The sequence below is a fragment of the Gorilla gorilla genome, chromosome 3 (assembly GCF_029281585.2).
Source record: "Gorilla gorilla gorilla isolate KB3781 chromosome 3, NHGRI_mGorGor1-v2.1_pri, whole genome shotgun sequence".
Lineage (NCBI taxonomy): Eukaryota > Metazoa > Chordata > Mammalia > Primates > Hominidae > Gorilla > Gorilla gorilla.
The window spans coordinates 161,320,886-161,342,236 of record NC_073227.2 but is presented as its reverse complement, the minus strand read 5'-3'; the positions used below and the strand labels follow the sequence as shown (position 1 = coordinate 161,342,236).

The 21,351-nt window shown below is 34.6% G+C and overlaps 1 protein-coding gene across 3 annotated transcripts in view; it reads right to left on the bottom strand.

Moving 5' to 3' along the window:
• Positions 1 to 662: 662 nt before the first annotated feature.
• The window catches only part of ELMOD2 (ELMO domain containing 2), a 29,634-nt gene continuing 8,945 nt past the window's right edge, over positions 663 to 21,351 (bottom strand). For all 3 annotated transcript variants that reach the window (XM_004040416.4, XM_019026059.4, XM_055384727.2), the window contains exons 4-9: positions 18,565 to 18,662; positions 16,855 to 16,984; positions 14,089 to 14,222; positions 11,754 to 11,822; positions 10,830 to 10,963; positions 663 to 4,202 (exon numbers count right to left, since the gene is read on the bottom strand). In XM_004040416.4, coding sequence (XP_004040464.3) covers positions 4,057 to 4,202; positions 10,830 to 10,963; positions 11,754 to 11,822; positions 14,089 to 14,222; positions 16,855 to 16,984; positions 18,565 to 18,662 — 711 coding nt within the window. In that variant the 3' untranslated portion in view covers positions 663 to 4,056. The remainder of the gene's footprint in view (positions 4,203 to 10,829; positions 10,964 to 11,753; positions 11,823 to 14,088; positions 14,223 to 16,854; positions 16,985 to 18,564; positions 18,663 to 21,351) is intronic.

The following is a 21,351-nucleotide window of genomic DNA, read 5'->3' as shown; positions in this document are numbered from 1 at the left end:
TATGCTTGTTTTCTATGCATTTTAAGCACTTATCTTTAATTCTTTAATATTTGTCTATTTTCTTTACGTTTATTGTGTTCTTCATCAAACTCCTTAAGATGGATGTTTTGTCTTTAATTTCCAGCCTATTTTCGAATATATACGTATATTTAAACCTATAATTAGCACTAACTTTAATAAAGTTAGTACTAATATACTAACTTAGCCTTATCCAACCAGATCCACCTATTTTTATTTCAAAGTAAGATATACACACATACACACACACACGCACACAGAAATGCTATGCAGCTGTAAAAAAATGATGTATTAATATGTAAATAGATCCACTTTATGATGGATAATAGAACTTTTATGTAAAGTTAAGAATAAAACAGCGCAGTTTAGCACGAATTATTCCTACTCTTTGTAAGAAGGGGCAGGTGGAGGTGGTGGCATCTTTTTAAATAAAGGAAATTTTCAGTCTCATAACCACTTGTTTATCATTCAACACTGTAAATAGGTAATCAGCAGTTAACAAGTCAAGAAAATCAAAACTTTTTTCTGTATATTCTGATTTACTTACAGCAACACGATAAGAAAAATAAGAAAAATGTTTAATGAGCATGAATGACTAAATGAGGGAATATGGAAAAAAAGAAGTATCAACAGAAAGGCTTACAACAATTTCAACATGTTTTTTATTTGCTCACTTAATATTCCAAACAAAATGACATTTTACCCTATTGCTTTCACTTAAGAAGTCAACTGCCTTATACAAAGTAGACAAAAATCCCAATTCCTTTAAGTGTCCAAGTGGTACTTTTTCCCCCAGAGAAAGCTACTTGAATACTTTAACAGAAACATAGAATCGTCCTATAATAGTAAGATAGTAGTTGAGTCTTACCTGTACTACATTTAAAACTTTTCTCATTAAAAACTGAATACAGAAAAAAACCCCAAACACCTCCAGTCATCATTCCTCTCAGATTTTTAACAATTCCACTAACCTTCATTAAAAATTGCTTTTGTAGAGAGGTGTATAAATATGAAAATGGAAAGTAAGCCTCCCCACACCTGTTCATAGAGAAGTGGGGTAGAGCATTTATCCTGAGAAAACAGCTGCTGGTCCCTGTTATTTCAAAAAGGATAATAAACATTATGGCCCTCCAAGTCAAACCTCCTATCTTCTGTGCCATGATCATGTGTAACCTTTTCTGTTCTGGCTACGAGCATCTACTTTTCACACTCATGTGATGCTTCTCCTTCGAGCAAATCTTTGATGAAGTTGTATTTTACTGAATGTTCTCAAAGGGGAGAAAGAGTGCATGAGCAATTATAGTACTGGAACAAAAGTGAAGAGTACATATATTTTCACATAGAAAAAATACATACAAATTCAAGTAGCTCCTAAAAATAGAAATCAGATGGGCATTTTTAAGAAAAAGATTGTTTTCTGAACTGTAACTGGTGCCAGTAAGACACTGATTTTTACATCTAGCTACATCACCATATTTATGTACAAAGAGAGGTTGGTATAGGTTCACTGATACCCCAATTTCTCCCATTTCTTTAAAGATTGTCTTTCAGATCCTATTAAAACCATAACTGTTAATTTTTTAGACTACTTCCTGTCACTGGCACACTCTCTTCAACCTGGCACATACAAAAATTCATTTCAACATCTATTTACTTTTTTGATGCTAAAACTAACAATTTTTCGGCTACTTCAATGCCACAATATTCTATCACTACTTTGGCATTTTACTAATTATTATAGAAACAGGTAAGATTCTAAATATGGATTTTAAGATTACATAAAATTCCAACTACATATGTCAAAAGGGAAAGTAGGAAGGTAGACACAATTATATTTTTGTTTTCATGTATATCATTGTCATGAGTCTGAAGGCTCATGTTGCATTCTAATTTACAACTGACATTGGTGACAGTTTGCTTGGCTTCTAGACTCAAACCCTAGAATTTATTAGTGGCTTTTAGATCAATTTGCTGTAAAACTATCTGAAATGGTTGCAGATTATTTTAAGCAAAAACAGAATGATACCTATAATGTACAAATGGAGGTGGATTTAAAGAACATATTATTGAGCAAGCTTTATAATGACATTTTCTTAACATCATCATAGTTTTTCTTCCTAGAAGGGAAAAAACTTACTTAAAATTTTCCCCTTCTATACTTAAAGCATTCTTAAGTATACTGACAAATGTTTAAATCAGTTCAAGCTCTCAGCTGTTGGGAGATCAAAACACAAAGATAAGCATTTTCAACACAAACACCAAAAGATGAACAGAATTGCTTTCCATGTAATAGTTAATACCTTAATACAATGAACTTGTCAGGATTTTGCGATATATTGTATAGCTGGACAATAAAGCATGAAAATATTTTTTAAAAATTAAGTGAAGATATTCCCAAAGTTGAGATGTCCCCTACAAGAAACCAATTTTTAAATTCCTATAATACTGAAAAGCTAAATTGCCACTATTGTAATAAAGTGAACCAAATTTTTAAAATAATTTTATCTTGAGAAACTAATTTTAACGCATGCACTTTAAATGTATGTGCTATACAACACTGCATCTTATTTTCCAATTGGATATGTCTTACCACTCTTCTAACAAGTTTGAAAGAAAGAGGTCTGTCAACAGACACGAGCAAATACTTACAAAGTCTCAGGTCTTGCTCTATCACATACTAGCCAGTCCTTAAACACTTGATATATACCCACATTAAAAGGTGTGCTAAATATCGTCATGTTTTAGATGAAATTATGTCCTTAAAAGGTTGGTTTCTGTAGGATTTAAGGAGAACTTAAACTTTGCTGCTTTAAACTTTAGTTTTGCTATCAGTACAAATGTGTAAAACGCACCAAGAAGAAATCATTCCCATAAGAACCTCATCACTATATAACCGTTGACAGCACTTGCTGCCCTCCTGAGATTTTAGGAGAATAAAACTATATAAAATGCACAGTCGTCAAGTCATCTTCAAGCTATTTTAGTATCCCACAAACCATTAACATAAAGTTCATACATGGTTATCTAAAAACACCATGGAGTCAAAGAGAAGCAAGAGTTAACAGTAAGTCAAATAAACCAACGATGTTTAACTGAGATTTTTTTAAAACTTAAGCTTTAAGTTTCAAAGACAGTTTTACTTAAACAGAAACTGTCTTTTATAATCTTTTTGTCTTTTATATAATCAAGATTTTCTTGGCAAATACATCTCTTTTCGTAAACATACATAGGTAGAGAAGTTTCATATGTAGGTAGAGCAGTTTCATAAGCATATATAGGTAGAGAAGAAAACACTAAGGTTCTTTTCTACAACTGATAAAAAGCAAATACTGAAGATAAGAAAATGCCTTTAAGCTTTCAAATAACACTGTGGCATTTTAAAGTGTGTTATTTAAAAACAAAAAAGCTAGTCACCAATACTGTCATTCTCTCATCAGTTATGCTCAATAATCACAGAAACCCAAAAGGAGGCCCTAATTCTTTATTCTCTCTGCTGTATCTCTGCTCTATTTGCTACTAATGAAGCAACGTTATGACATGTAATTAAGATGCAAACAAAGAAAACCATAAAGAAACACTCTTGCTGTTAATTAACCTAGAAATAAAAATCAGACAAAGAAAATTAAAAACAGCCATTTCCAAACTAAAAACCAAAAAAATCTTAAAGAGCTTTGAAAAAGATACCAACTTGACCCTATAACACATAAAAACGAAAATTGATTTTACACATTTTAATCAATTTAATACAAATACCTGATTTATATTTTTACACCAACGGGCTAAGTCCCAAGTTCCAAACTGTAGTTCGCATGACTCTACAGAGGGGATCTTTGGAAGGATAAGGTACCTTTGGAGAACAGTGTATAAACAATTGTAAACATACACTGATTGTCCACTAGCTTTCTTAAATAGAATTTCTGAAATATTTGTGTAGGAAATTATATATAAGAGTGTAATTGATCAGATAATTCCTATTACAACATATAAATTCTGTTGAATGTGCAAAATGTGGTAGAAATAGAAGATACAGTGGATGATTTATACTTTTAAAGTAAGTGCTACATTACAATCCAGTAAAAGTCCTTTAATCTTTTCATGAAACTTCTCTCTATACAAGTTGAAATACATAATGCTTTCTGGTTCTTCTTCAAACCAAAACTTGTCAAATTCATAGACAAGATAACCTGCAGTTAGAGAAAAACAAAACATTTAATCCTCAATGTTGAAATCACATTCAAACCATCTCATCTTTACAAAGTATATAACCATCCTTTAAATTCCATATTAGAATACAATAATCAAAAGTAATCTCAAAACTGTTAGAAGCCTGAGGGACTTAATAAGACTTAATAAACGATTTAGTGTATATTTACTATTTGTCTCAAAAATCAACAACATCCCTCAAGTTTAAAAGATATAGTACTTTCAGCTGGGAGCAGTGACTCATACCTGAACTCTCAGCACTTTCAGAGACTTAGGTGGGCAGATCGCTTGAGGCCAGGACTTAAGAGACCAGCCTGGGCAACATGGTGAAACCCCATCTCTGCAACAAATACAAAAATTAGCCAGGCATGGTGGCATGCGCCTGTTGTCCCAGCTACTTGGGAGGCTGAGGTAAAGGTATCACTTGAGCCCAGGAGGTCAGGGCTTCAGCGAGCCGTGACTGTACCACTGCACTCCAGCTTGGTTGACAGAGTGAGAACCTATCTCAAAAAAAAAAGATGTAGTACTTTCAAAAGATACCTTGAGAAAAGTTTCCCGAGAAACTTCCAAAGCACAAAAATGCAAGTAACGAGAAAATGTTGGATAAGGCTAAAGTGTAGGAAAGTTATTTCCTACTCGATTTCTAAATCTAAGAGTTATTTCTACTTTTTTTTCAATGAACTATCAGCATCTTCTCTTTTTTAAAAAAATACATCCACTCTAAATCGGCTTAATATTTTTGGCTTTCAATATCCTCATTATGGTAGCCAAATTAACCCCCAAAATGTTAAATCTATTTCATGAAACCGAACTTGTTTATATACACACACGCACACACATATATATGTAAACTTAAATGTGAATTTAAAACCACCCAACATCAAAATATCTATCAACAAGTACATAAACAATGTGTAGCATATAATGGAATATTGTTCAGCAATAAAAATAAATGAGGTAATATGTCAATTTTTAAAAAATAACAAATAAAAAAGCTATTAATACACACAACAAATTATGCAGAAAGAAACCAGACCAAAATGAGTAAAAACTGCATGATTCCACTTAAATACAATTCTAGAAAATAAATGCAAACTCATCTATAGTGACAAAAAAATTGTGGTTCCTAGGATGGTGGGGGGAGGGGCAAGAGGCATGGATTACCAAGGAGTACATAAAAACTTTCAGAGGTGGTGACTATATTCACCATTTGGATCATGGAGATGGTTTCACAGGTGTATACATATGTTAAAACTTATCAAATCATACATGTTTAAATATGTGCAGTTTATCATATGTCATATAATATGTGCAGTTTATCATATACCTTAATAAAGCTGTTAAAAAGTAAAGCAAAAAATAAAATCACCCCAGTCCTACTTTGTATGTAATCAAATGTATTTATTGAATTATTTTTTAAAATATTTCTACAGTGCTCACTAAATGCTCATATACTGTCAGAGCAGCCCTAGGATGCAAGTACTATGTTGTTATTCCCACTCTACTGAAGACGAAAGAGAGGTGCCGAGAAGTTAAATGATGTGCCCCAAATCACACAGTTTGTAAGTGGTCTCTGTTGCAAAAGCCAATGACTTTACTCAAAAGGGTGGCTAGACTATCATGATTGCTTACTATGTAAAAAAATGGAAATCCCATTTTAATAATATTGGTCATACAGCAAACATTAATGGTTAAAATCATCATATTCCCACACTGAAATATCATTTCATAAGAAGGCCAGTTTAAGAAAGATTTTTGGATTATTCTCAATATACGATAAAACAGATTTTTGTCAACCATGATACATGGGTAAAATCAAGAAATGAAGCCTCCGGAGAAATACCATCTGCTATCTCTATCCCCCATACACTGTTAGGGATGTATAATTAATACATTTAGAGATTAATGTTCTGCCTAGTATGATAAGGCAGATAGCTATCCAAATTTTATGGCCATACCATTTGTTTCAGTATATCTGGTTATTATGTTTTAGATATTTACCATTCTTATGTCCTTTAAATTGCTTTTTCATTACTGTCAGTAATGTGGCCCATTCAAATGACTACATGGGCCTGGAACAAACTGCTCAAGTTAAAGCACTAGGAACTTCTTGCTTCAGAGTGAGGCTATTGACCTATAATACAAATCAGTGTCAGAGAAAGACTAACTTGAAGAACAGAGACTATAATAGCTAAAGTGATTTAATGTGACATCAGGAAACCACAGGAAAAAATACTGAAATTCTAGGAAACTGGCAGGGCCATCCTTGGCATAAGACTCCCAAAGTTTTGCAAAAAGTGATGGAAAAGAGCTGTTTTCCATGATGCACATATTTTGTCCTTTTGAGTCCAGATGTTTGGAATACTTAAGACTCTGTAGAAATTACCATATGAAATGTCTAAACCTGAAATTCCCTGTATGAATTTGCTGCAGAGGTTAAGGATAAGAAAATCATAGGAAGGGGGATTAACTGTAAACCTGTATCTCACTGGGGTGATGAAAAATGTTCTAAAAGTGGATTATGATGATGGCTACCCAATTTAGCTCATTAAAATCCATTTAAGTGTATATTTAAGATGGGTAAATTCTATGTTGTATAAATTATACCTCAATAAAGTTGTTATTGAGACATAACTTTCTTAATTATACAAATTTGAGGTGTTACTATTTTTTTTTTTGGAACCACCAAACCAGAAGTCCAGCTAAAATTTTGGCCCTACAAAATTAGAATGGAGACATCCTAGACCGGAATATACAAAAGACAGAGGTCCCAAAATCCTGAGCCCTCCTGCTGGACTAGTGGTAACTTCCCAGAATCATGGCGGATACCTGCTCACAGTTTGGACATACAAGATGACAATGGAGCTAAAAAGCTAAACTACAAACGTTTCCAGCCCTTCCTACACAGGACGCATTAAAACAAAGGCGATCAAAGGAAAAGGGGGAGATGAAGGCAGATCATAGGGAAACAAAAAATGTGGAAACTCATCTCTGAACTGTTCTTCCTTCTGGAGAGAAACTATGACCTTGGAACTAAGTTGTGCAAACTAATTGATCCTACTCCTCTACCAAAAAAGTATACACATTCAAAGACAAGGTTTCAAGTTATTATTCTAGTTAGAACAGGTTCCTCTTAAGAAGAAAAGCAGAACCTTATTTAAGATGTGAAACTTCCGATGGTAATGGGTATAAGAATCAAGTTTTTGGGAAACTTCTGCTTAAAAGGTATATAGGTATATGTGTATGTGCATTTTAATGTCTCAAAATAATTGAAAATCATAAGCTTCACTGTTTCCAGGATGATCTACAGCTCTTGTAGATTGAGCTGACAGGAGGCAACTGAAAGGGTTCTACAATGACTTTTCTATCTCAGATATTACACTTTAATGTCCTTCCTATAGAGGAGCCAGCCAAGATAGTGTCAGGGTGCTGGAGAGCAACAGTTCCCACAGATCCTCAAGTTCCCTGGTCTTTAGGGGAAAAATACTGCACAGAGGTCATTCTGCACTGGTTTCTAACCTACCACCCTCCTGTATATATTGAGATATGGGAAACTGCTTAATTGTTTGGGGAGTTTTCAAATTCTTTTTTTTTTAATTTTATGAAGATTTATTTTTTAAGTTCTAAGGAACTATAGTTTTCTTATTTGTAGCTAATTCTCCTCTTAAAATTTTTTTTTTACATTAGTCTCTATTTATTTATATATATATTTTTATTATACTTTAAGTTCTAGGGTACATGTGCACAACGTGTAGGTTTGTTACATATGTATACATGTGCCATGTTGGTGTGCTGCACCCATTAACTCGTCATTTACAGTAGGTATATCTCCTAATGCTAACCCTCCCCACTCCCCCAACCCCACAACAGGCCCCAGTGTGTGATGTTCCCCTTTCTGTGTCCAAGTGTTCTCATTGTTCAAGTCCCACCTATGAGTCAGAACATGCGGTGTTTGGCTTTCTGTCCTTGCGATAGTTCGCTGAGAATGATGGTTTCCAGCTTCATCCATGTCCCTACAAAGGACATGAACTCATCATTTTTTATGGCTGCATAGTATTCCATGGTATATATGTGCCACATTTTCTTAATCCAGTCTATCATTGTCGGACATTTGGGTTGGTTCCAAGTCTTTGCTATTGTGAGTAGTGCCGCAATAAACATATGTGTGCGTGTGTCTTTATAGAAGCATGATATATTCCTTTGGGTATATACCCAGTAATGGGATGGCTGGGTCAAGTGGTATTTCTAGTTCTAGATCCCTGAGGAATCACCACACTGTCTTCCACAATGGTTGAACTAGTTTACAGTCCCATCAACAGTGTAAAAGTGTTCCTATTTCTCCACATCCTCTCCAGCACCTGTTGTTTCCTGACTTTTTAAAGATCGCCATTCTAACTGGTGTGACATGATATCTCATTTATGTTATTTACGTTCAATAGGTAGCTAATGAACAAGGGATATATTCATTTAAAAAAAATAATTAGAGGCAAGTTAGCAAAGTCCCAGCAACAATACTTTGGAATGCTAAAGGAAAGCATCTCACGCCTGCTAGAAATCTTCAGTACACTTAGGTAGAATCATCAATGCTGTCCTTAGGAACCTGAAATCTGTTACCTCCATTTAAAGACATGTTGCATTGGCTTCTACTTTGTGTAAGCATCCTCATATGATTCTTTAACCTTATCCATTAAGGGAGAAAAAGGATCTGGACATACAGTTGCTGGGGTTAAAGTAGAGGTTGGGCTGAAGATATACATTTTGGCATTTAATGCACATTTGGCATTTCAAGCAAGGGACCAGATGGTACCACTTAGGAAAAGTATGAGGGCTAAAGAGAGGAGTGGGCACAGGGCTGGGCCCTGAGGTGCTCCCTACATCTAGTAAGGCAGTGGATGTCTACAGGAATTCCTGTGGGGCAAGAGAAAAGCCAGGAGAATGTGGCACCAGAAAAGTCATGATAATGTTTCGAAAAGAAACGTGTGGTCATCTATGCCCAGTGCCACTAAAAGGATCAAATAACATGAAGAAAAAACATGGCGATTGTATTAGGCGGCAAAAAAAAGTTGGTGTCTGAGAAAAATCAGTGTGAGCAGAGTCATGGAGAGAGAAACTAAATTGGAATTAGATAAAAACTGGAGATGAAGAAATGAAAAAGCAATTATTGAAAAAGTTCCATGAACAAAGAGAGCAGAGCAATGAAGCAGTATCTGGAGGTGGACACTGCACTAGGGGGAAGTTTTGATTCTGAAGATGACAGCTCCTCACCGAATGCAGTGACTTTGTCTTCTTCTCTGCTACATCCCCAGGGCCTAGAACAACATCTAACACACAGTAAATGAATAAACTTCCCAGAGAAGAGCACGTCTAAACTGAGATTTGGAAGATGAGAAGGCATCACCTGGAAAGAACAGAGGAAGCTGGAATAGTGTTCAGGCCAAGTGAATGTTACTTGCAAAGGCACAGAGTCAAGAGAGAGCATAATATATTTGAGCAACTAAAAAGAAGACTGGGATGCCTCCACTATAGAGTCTGTGGGGGTGAGAGGGGGGCTGGTATATGGCAAAAGATGAGCCTGGAGAGGTTACCAAGGTTCAGATTATGCAGGGCCTTATAATGGGAATCCTTTGAAGAATTTTTGGGAGTGGAGTAAAACGATCAGATTTTCATTTTAAATAACTATACTTTCAATGTGGAGAAGAAATAGAAGAGTGTTACCATAAAAAAAAACTGCTAAAGGCTATTACAGTAACCTAGTAACAAAGGCCTGATATTGTACAGTTACAATGGGGATAGAAAGAAACAGACACATGCAAGAGAAAGTTAAGATGCAGACAAAACTGGAATTAGGGTGTAAGAAAAGGCAAGAAAGTTTCTGCGAAAAGGAGACATGGATATTTTTAACAATGAAGAAATTATGATTTGGCCACCTATTATCTAAGTAGTTTCTTATATGCTACCAACATTCAAATGACATTCTAAAGACACAAAAAGATCAAGAAAAGTACTGTGTGAAGAAAAACTAGATTTGAGTTCTTTGCTTCTGAACAATAGCTTCAGAAGATGGACTCACTCAATTAAACCTTCAGTATTCAAATATTATCACTAAAAGTGAATGGAACAGAGAAAGTAAAGACAGCTTTAGGAACAGTTACTCAGTACCTCTAACCTACCACAAGAAAATTTGGCCTTGAAATTCAAGGCAGGGGGAGGCGAAAAGTTCCTCTAAATTAAATTTCCTTCCAAAAGTAAAAAAATAATCTGCAAATGGTCTGTCCTTAACAGCATTCATTAACCAGCATCCAAGAGGGAAAATACATTTTGTAGTTAGCTGGAAAATGAATGCCTAGAGAAAAATTACATGAATCTTAGATGTGTCTACATGTGAAATATTGCCTTTTATAATCAGCAAATATAAAAACTGAAGTATGGAATACTCTTGGGGACCCATCTTCCACTGTTTTCTTGTTTTTCAAAGACCCTAAGTAATAAAATGATAAACATAAGTTATATACTTCACAGAGGCAACAGATTAAAATATATATTACACATTCCTAGTGGTTTAAGAATTATCTTAGAAAGATCTAGTTTTAACTCATTTTAATACTCACAATAAAACTGATGAAAGTGTTCCATTGTTGGTATACCAGGAACAAGGTTATAGAGATGAAACTTCAAAGCTTCACTCTTCAGTAAGCTATAAGCCATCTCTGTAAGATTGATTCCAACTATTGCATAAGAATACCTATGTCAGAAACATTACCAGTTATACCAGCTAGCCAAATAACTCATAAAATAAATTAAAATTATGTTAGGAATTAGTAGAAAGTGACTTCAGATTTTATGATAATCTCTACATGGTAAGGAAAATATACTAGAAAGAATTTAACATTTTTGCTTTTTAAAGCCTGTATATTTTTCTGGATATAATCTAAGAAATAAAAATAAAGCTCTGTTCACATGATATCTAAAACTAAAATTCTTAAATAAAAAAGGGGTCAGGGGGACTATAGACACCAAATCTCATTGATTTCTAAAATACACTGGATAATCTGGATAATCTGATATTTTCTTCTCCATTACCAGGGTACTTATTTTTATGATCAACATTGTTACTATGCTTTTTCAAAGATTAGATACCATCAGAATATTTTTAAAAATAACAGTAAGGCTAATAAAACCACCTCAGTTTGAATTTCACTTTACAATTTTCAAAGCTATTTCCCATTTTCCTACTACTTTTCCAAACTATTTCCTCTTCCTATCTTCAAATCTATTTCTCAAAAGCATTTTATAAGGGCCCTTATCCCCACTGTATAGATAAACTATATCTTGTGATAAAAATATACTGAAATACATAAAAAATTGGTTTACAATCACATTTTTCCTTAAAAATAATGTATCATGTAATATCCTTTAAAACGTTCTTATTAAAATACTTCATTTTAAGAAATACCTTGATATACCTTCAAATTCATTAAATCATCTAATCATTATAAATGTAAGAGATTACGGCTTTAATATACCCAGCTTACCCTAATTTTGGATGATTTGAACGGGAAAGAATCTGATGAGCTTCACTAGTGTAGTTTTCACTGAAATACCTAAAAAGTTTAAGAAAAATAATCAAACGAATGTACGCCATTCAAATGTAAGATATCCAAAACCAATTTAAAAAGCTACTGTCAAAATAATAGTCCTAGTATTGCCATGAGTATCCTGATATCTGTCTCAAATCACTTCAGTGATTCACAAATGCTTCTGAATCAAAATTTCCCAAGCTATCAGGCCTATGTAGTACAGAATATAGGTCGTTGACAAGACTGTAAAGTATTTTAATAAATAGATAATATAAAAAGAGACTACCTTAAAAAAAAAAAACTAAAGTTCTTTTTGTTTCTTTGCTGGTTCTATTTCTATAAAAGAGTCAATATGTACCTGTTAGGACACTCTTCCTTACACTTAGGTTCATTCCTTCTACTACAGTCTAAGTCTGTGTTGTTTAGTGCCATTTTCAGTGCAATCAGAAGGGAGTCAACAATCTTTTTGCAATGAGAAACCTCCTTCATCATCATATAACTAAAATACTAGCTATAAAACAGAAGTATTAGCAGTATAAGAGAGATGTATATGAAACTATCTATTTGTAGGCACATACGTCCTTTTGGCCTACACCAAATCTATTTAACCTTAGGATCACCTCAAAATGATAGACACACACACGACTAGATGCTCACGTGAGGATAAAAATAAAAAATAAATGTCCATGGTTTATTTACATTTTAGAGGACAAAATCATTGACATTTTCATAAAGCATAGAAATTTCTAATTAACTCTTCCCTCTTTATTCTTCTAGAGAGTATTAATATACACTTCCTTATTTCTTCACTGGCTCTAATTTTCAACCCATTACACCAGGGGCTGTTAACTTAGAAGTCCATGAATTAATGATAATTTATGAATGAAGGGGAATCCAGGAACCATCTTACATTATGGACTTTTTCTATATATATATTTCCCGGGGAGAGAGTATACAAAGCTTTCATCAGATTCCCTAAGGGATCTGTAAACACCAAAATAGTTTTAAAAGTCTTGCTTAATGCAATGCTTTCCTAAGTCTCTAATTTTTCTACTTTATCCCTAGATTGACTCTAAAATGCCCTCAGTTGACTATTTACATTTCATTTTTGTAATAATTCAGCATTGCATTTTAATAGTCAAACTACTCTTAAAATATTCCATCTGTAATATAGAACAACTTTTAATTTCCTTCCTGAATTTAGTTAACCTCAATCTTAACAGTATCAAATGGTGAAAAATAAACATCTGTAAACAATTAAAAAAACCATCAATATTAACCTAATTTAGCCAATATCAGGATTTTTTCACAGTAAGAATTATCCAAACTTTAATAGTCTAGCCTTCCCATTCTAGACATTTTATAGTCTATAAATCACAATTTCATGGACAGACCCAAACACTACAATTTGTACATTTGCATATCCTTATAGGAGGAAATTAATCTTCCAGGCTATCTTCTAGAATAGTTTTGGCTATCAATTGCGACTTCACTTACATATTTGGGGATTTCGATACATGTAGCTAATCGTAAGTATTAAAGAAGATAAAGGAGAGAAAGTTCATACAGTAGTCTATACCAAGTCAGGAATGCAGGTAGGTAAGTTGTCACAGGTGGTGAAGAACATATGTAAAGAGACTTTATTATCACCTTATCTGGTTATATTTGCCAAAACAGATCAGAGAGCCCAGAGAGAAAAAGCAAGTGAATAAAGGCAGTAGGAGCATACATAATTCTTTAAGAGGTATCAGAATGGAAATCAGAAAGAAAAAGGAGAGGAAAGCATTGGTAAGTAAAGAAATCACATACACAATTATATTTCCACCAATGTCTTTTTTTTTTTTTTTTAAAGACAGGGTCTTGCTCTGTCACCCAGGCTGGAGGTGGCACAATCATGACTCACTGTAAACTTGAATTCCTGGGCTCAGGCAATCCTTCTGCCTCAGCCTCCCAAGTGGCTGGACTACAGCCAAATGCCACCATGCCTGGCTAATTATTTTTGTAGAGACAGGGTCTCACTATATTGCTCAGATTGGTCTCAAACTTCTGGCTTCAAGTGATCCTCTGGCCTCAGCCTCCCAAAGTGCTGGGATTACAGGCGTGAGCCACTGTGCCTGGCCTCCAATATCTTCATATTGTTGCCAACACATTAGCAAATACTTCCAGCACTGCAGTTATTAAAATTCAGAGATAGTATGAATCAACTAGATCACTTCTTATTAGAAGTAACTAGATCAGAGATTAAATGTAATTTCATTTAGGGAAGAAAAGAAAGTTTACTTTCACTTACACGAGATTGATTAATCCAAGTATGCCCATGCCTCTGAAGTCTGTCTTGGGATCATCACCCTGAAAACCAATTTCAGCCCACTGCTTGGAGATTCTAGCGTTTAACTTCTTCGTGGGCATTAGAAGATTCCAAAGCTGTACAAATATATTTCCATTATTAAGACTTTTTTTTCTCATAGCTTGTAACTAGTAATTTAATGCTATCAAATAACTTTCGTAGAAAAACCATAGGTTAAGCAAAGACTTTAGAACATTTTTCAATTATCCTAAAACACGCAGCACATTTATTCCCATTAAAAAGACTGGTATAAAGAACAGATTTTGAAAAGATAACAATACACAAAAATATTAAACAATGAGATGTCTTTATTTACTAATTAATACAGATATGCCCAGAACTGGTAAACTGCTTGAGAAAAACACAGTATTTTAGGAACTTAGCCCTTGCTTCAGATACTGTATAGTTAAATAGGCTCTATTCTAACGGTGGGTTAATAGTCCCTAATCAGAATGAAAATAGGTGTAAGACAGAAGAGCATGAAGAAATGATACTGATAGCATTCCAACTTGTTTTACAAATTTTCAGTTTGAAAAAATACGATTTGGTTTTAAATAAATATCTTTAATGACGAGGATTTAAGAAAAACTATCAAGCTGGGCATGGTGGCTCACGCCTGTAATCCCAGCACTTTGGGAGGCCGAGGCGGGTGGATCACGAGGTCGGGAGATCAAGACCATCCTGGTTAACACGGTGAAACCCTGTCTCTACTAAAAATACAAAAAATTAGCCAGGCGTGGTGGCAGGCGCCTGTGGTCCCAGCTACTCAGGAGGCTGAGACAGGAGAATGGCGTGAACCCGGGAGGCGGAGCTTGCAGTGAGCTGAGATGGCGCCACTGCACTCCAGCCTGGGCGACAGAGCAAGACTCCATCTCAAAAAGGAAAAAAAAAAAAACCAACTATCAAATATTACATACCAATAAACTAATCAATGCAAAATAAAGAAAATTTATTGTTTAAATTCAATACCACAAGCCATCAAATGAAAGAAACTTACAGAGGTTGACTAAAGAAGGTTTGTGAAAATTGGCAAAACAGAAATACTTTCATTTTTTTCCCATTTCATTATCATTTAAAGCATTGTTGAATAAGGACCCCTAATGAAAGGAGTATTCTGTTACCTAAAATAAAATGTGAAGTTACCTTGCTTTAAAACAGGGTCAAGACTGGCTCTGAAGCTAAATCCAATCATTACATTAGGTTTACCTGGTCACTACTTTTATTATCAACACCTGTGACTTGCTTACATTAGCCTCTCTCCATGAATTCTGCAAGGAGTTTGATTATGCCAATGATAAGGCCTCAGTGATGTGGTGAGAGCCACAGTGTAGAACCACTAGTATTAAAAATTTAATATGCATGAATATTGAATTTCTGGGTTCCATTCCTGGAAATTCTAATTTTGTAAGTCTAAGGTGGAACTTTGGAGTGTACATAGTAAACGCTATTTAACGCTAGTAAAGGTGGTCCTTGGACTACACTTAAAGCAAGACGGATTACATAGCTCTTCACCCAGTAAGACTGCTGAGTATGTGTAGTGCAGAACTGAATTTCACCATGAAGCACCAAGGTAAAATTCCCTGGACTAGAGGGCTAGGACTTGTACTTTTTTCCCTCAAAAAGAAAGGTATCGTGTAGCAAGGGCCTAACATGAAGGGAAAAATGATGACAATGGGGACAGAAATAGCAGTTAATCCTCAGTAAGTGCCAGGTACTATTTTAAACACTTTAAATATAAAAACTCATCCATACAATAACCCTTTGAGATACATATTTGTATTATCCTCATTTAACAAAATACACTTTTAATGAAAAAAAAGCCTTTATTGTTTTTAAAGTTGTATCGCTTAGTGTTACTTAGATAGTATCAATGTTTGTTTCCACAGTACTTTTTGTTATAAAGAACTCCTAATTCCAAGTGCAATGCGCTATTTTCTTTAACGATTTTAAAATAAAATTGGAATAGGTGTAGAGGATGGGCAGGAGATTCAGCTCTGTTCCAGGCCCTACCATTCTAGTACTAAAGCAAATCGCTTCATCTCCCTGGTCCTTAGAATCTTCATCCCTCAAATGAAGGGACTAGTCTAGATGATCTGTAAAGCTTACTCTAGGTCTATTACTCTTTCATTTTGGCACCTCATTGGCTTTATGCATTTATACTTTAGAAATAAGAAACAGGAAAATTCTAAGTAAATAATTTTTACTTTCTTAAAGTTTAAATCTTTTGTGGCATTACTTGGCAATTAACATTCCATAAGTCCCAAAAGATTGGACATAATAATCTGAAAAGGGACACGCATGTCTTCAACTTCTAAGTAGCTGAAAAAATGCTTAACTTATATGAGCAATTTGTATAAAAAGTAGGAGAAAAATCTGAAACTTGTAGACATGTACTTTTTGGTTGAAAAGATCTCTATAGGTTTTATTTCAGAAATAAAAACATTAAAATAAAATTTATTTGAATATATTTATTCATATAAATATATATTCATTATATATTTATAATAATGCTTATCAGAAAATGATAAAAATAGCTAACTAAAAATCTTTCCATATCAGTGAAATCCAGCATAATAAAATTCTCTAAGGGCAAAGAAACCATATAAGCCTAGCCATATAAGCCTCTAGAACTTGCAGACTTTACTCAGCTGAAGCCTGATTTATTTTTCTAGCGTTCAACAACTCCACATAAAGAAAACAGAAATTTACCTTCATGAGTAGCTCTTCATGCTGTAGGTTATCAGAATCATATGGCCTTCTCCTCACACTTTCTACATCCAAATACAGCTGTTTATAACCAGTTATCTGCAGTAAGCACATCTTCATGCAGATTTTAAAACTAAAAATGATAAAATTATTTTTAAAAAGCATACCTTCTTATCACAATAAAGTCTTTCATAGCTTGTGGTTCATATGTCTATTTAGAAAGCATTTCCTGGCTTTCAGTTTAATATAAGACCCACCAAAGGCCTCCTTAAATACAAAACATTATGTAAAGTACTATATAGGATACAAGGCCTAGAAAGAGGGCAAGACATGGTAGGAATGGCAAACTTCACAACTGTAAGGATTTATGAAGAATTTTCTCTTCATGTTTTCTCTGGGCAACCCTATACATTCCTAAATCTTTATTGCCAGATATCACCAGTAGACTTAATTTTCCAAGTATATATAAAACAAATAGCTCCACAACAGGTTATCTCAGCTCTAAATAAAACTGCTTCTCTTCCCTAAAGAAACATGCTCTTTCTTTAGTGTCTAGATCTATAAATGACATCGCTACCCATTAGTTCCCCAAGCTACAACACTCCAAGTTCTGACCTGCCTCTCTCCATCACAATGTGTCAAAAGATCCCCATACACTAATCCTTTCTATCTCTGAAATGTCCTTCAAAGCAATCCTCATAGCACTCTTTCTCCTACTGTATTTACGCCTTTATTTCTTGCCTAAATAACTCAAATTTCCTATTCTTTATTCCTTCTGCCAGCCTCCCACATTATCAAATCTACTCTCCATCTTCCTAAAATACATATCTAAAAATGTAGCTTGTTTGCTTAAAAACCAGAGGACAACATCTACATCCTTCAGTATGGCATACAAGACTCTGCAATGTATCAATCTAGCATTTCACTCATTTCTCCAGCCACTACTCTGCTCATATTCAATGATCCAGCTACAAATAACTCCCTATCATTCCAGATACAAAAGTATTAATATTTCTATGTCTCTGTGCCTTGTTGGCACTGTTCCCCTACCCATTCATCAAGGTCCAGTGTAAATACCACCTCTTGGGTGGAACTATCCTCACAGTTCCCTCCTAGACCGTTCCTTGTCTCAGCTGAAATAACTTGTTCCTTCCTCTATATTCACATAGAAAATGCTGAATGAAGGAAAAAGTGTGAAATACTATGTCAACATACCAGCGCTGGGAACACAGAAATGGGATAAGTTCTCTTCTTGTGGAACTTAGAATTTACAGAGGGAAGGACAAGAGTTAATCAATGACTATAGTACAATGGGTTAAATGGTATGATAGCACTATGAGATGCCACAGCAATGCACCTAACTCAGAATGGAGGAGCCTGGGAGGACCTTACTAGAGGAGGACATAGGAACTGTATTTCAAAAGACATAGTAGCCAAAGTTATTAACCTTGGGAAAGTCATGGTAAGACATCTTGAAGAAGGCAGACGATATACTGGCATTAGTACTGGACTGGAAACCAAGAGATACAGGTTCTAGTCCTGATTCTATCACTGCCCTCTCTGGATCTCAACTGCTCCTCTTGTGAAGTGAGAGCGCTGAATCAGATGATCTCCACAAACCCTTCAGCTCTAAAGTGTTACAACAGTGTGTGATCTTGATACCTCACAGGCTATAAATGCATAATAAAAAAGAATAATGTAAAAAACGCACACCTGGCATCCTTCTCAGGGTTAATATTCTTTTCCTTCATAATATCATCTACACATTTGTCCACTTCACTCTGAACAACATGTGTCGCCTTCTGTAAAACCTATTTATGTAAAAGAAAGCCAAATGAGAAAAATTCTTTGTAGCTGAAAAAGACATAGTTGTGAGACATTTAATCCTTACAAAGTAGATATTAAAAATGCAAAATAAACCCAGTTTGTTTCAACCAGTTTATTTCACATTTTCTCTAGGGCTAAACTCATATACATATATATATAGTTTTATAATAAAAGAACAGCAACATGATGTACCAGAGGAAGGCTTCCTCAACTGAGTCAACAAGTTCTCAGCTGATGAGTTCTTAGCAAATGAGCTGCCACCATAGTGTTTACGAAGTAGATATTTTAATTACATAATAAAAATCTTGAATGCATAAGTTTAAAAAATTAAATGCAGAAAAGAGTTGAATCTCAAAATCTTGTCTCCAGAGATCACCACTGGTAACAAACTGGCATTGACAAAAACAAAATCAGATCAAATTTGAAAACTGTAGGAATTTATTGTGCATACTGAAGAACAGTTCACAAACTAAGACTTCAAATCAAAACTGGTAAGAAAAATAAAAATAGAGTCCTTAGTTTAGATATACCCCAAGGCGAGAGAGAGAGAGAGAAAGAAACAGATTTCCCCAGAGAAAAGTAAAAGGTGAGAAGAAAATGGTCAAAGATCTATTAATAACAATCAGTAAAGATACAGATATGGTCAACAAAGTCTAGCTTGTCCAATCCTGAGATACTATGGGTACGGGAAGAGTGTTGAAGCTTAAATACCAGCACTGGTAAAAGGACTACCTTCGCCATGGGTAGTCATGGCAAAAGCCATACCTTTTGCATGTATTACAAACTCCTAAAACATTAAAAATCCAGTTCAATGTCACTTCCTCTGTGAAGTCTTCCCCAGCCCTAGAGTTACCTACTTCCTTTCACAGTCATACTTCAGTTAGAGAGCACTGACCACACCATATTTTCTCTATGTTCTCCACCAGCATTTGTCTCTCTTATTTACTCTTATATCTTGAGCGTCTAGGATAGCACATTACTGATTACATGCTCAAAACTTTGTTAAATACATTATGAACAAATGACTGATTGAATGAACTTGCCCAAGGCATATATAAATTTAGGGCAGAGTCAAGACGAGAAACCACATCTAGTTTCTAAGCAAATACTCTTTCCTGTATATACTATTCCATTAGTTTTTAAAAAATTGATTTATAATTTATATACAGTGAAAGGCACAGATGTTGTCTGATCCGTTTTGACAAATACATACATCCAGATAATCCACATCCCTACTATGATATAGAACATTTCTATCATCCCAGAAAGTTCGTTTATGCCCCTTTTCAATCAATTCTTCCTTCAAGAAGCAACCACTGTTCTGATTTCTACCACCATAGCTTAGCTGTGTGCACATAAATGGAATCAAAGTACGTACTCTTTTGTGTCTGGCTTCTTTTGTTCAACATAACGTTTCTAGGATTCATCCACATTCTTACTCATATCCACATTCTTTCTCATATCTGTAATTTGTCCCTTTTAATTGTTGAGTTGTATTGCATGAATATACCTCAATTTGCTTATTCATTCTCCTGGTACTGGAAATTTGCATTGTTCCCAGTTTGGGACCATACTTTATTATACTTTTGGTATATATATATTTTCATTTCTTAGACACCTAAGAGTGAAATTACTAGGGCAGTATGTGTTTAACTTTGAATGAAATTGCCAAAACCACTTTCCAAAGTGATAATATTATAATCTGCTCCAACTGGTGTTTCCAACATTAGTGTTGTTCATCTATTTCATTTAGGTAACTTTTAGGTATGTAGTGTCTTCTCATTGTGATTTTAATTTGCATTTCACTGATGACTAATAATGCTGAGCACTTTTCCAAGTGTGTATACATACACACACACACACACATATATATACACTTTTGTCATGTGACTGTTCAAAGCTCTTGCCCATTTAAAATTCTGTTGCCTTTTTATTACTGAGTTATAAAAGTTATTTACTAGATACAAGTCCCTTATCAGATACATATGCTGCAAATACATTCTCAGCCTGTGGCCTGCCTATTCCTTTCCTTAAAGGTATCATTGATAAGCAGTTTTATTTTGATGAAGTTTAACTTTTCAATTTTTTTAAGTGGCAGCATAACTCAAGGTGGAAGATATTCTCCTATGCTTGCTTTCAGAAACTTTAAAGTTTTAGCTTAAACATAGGTCTAACGTCCATATTAAATTAGTTTTCATGTATGGTAAGAGATTGAAGTTGAGGTTTCTTTTTTCCCCCATACACACCCAGTTGTTCCAGCACTATTTATTGAAAAGACTTTCTTCTCCTCATTGAATTGCTTTGATACTCTTGTTAAAAATTATGACATATTAGGTGTGGTCAATTTCTGGTCTCTCGTCTGTTATATTCATCTTTTGACTAGAAAGTCTTAAAGTCAGGTAGTAGGGGTCCTTTTAGAAGGTTACGTGGGCTATTCTAGGTTCCTTCCATTTCTTTACAAACTTTAGAATGAACCTGTCAGAATCTTCAAAAGTAGTCTGCAGGGGTTTTTACTGGAACTGCATTGAAACCATAGATCGATTTGGGAATTAACATCTCAATACTGAGTCCTCCAATGGATGAATACAGTGTATGGTTCCATTTTCATCTTTCTCAGCAATTTTCTCTGGGAGTTTTAGTGCAGAAGTCTTATGCATCTTTCATTAAATTTAG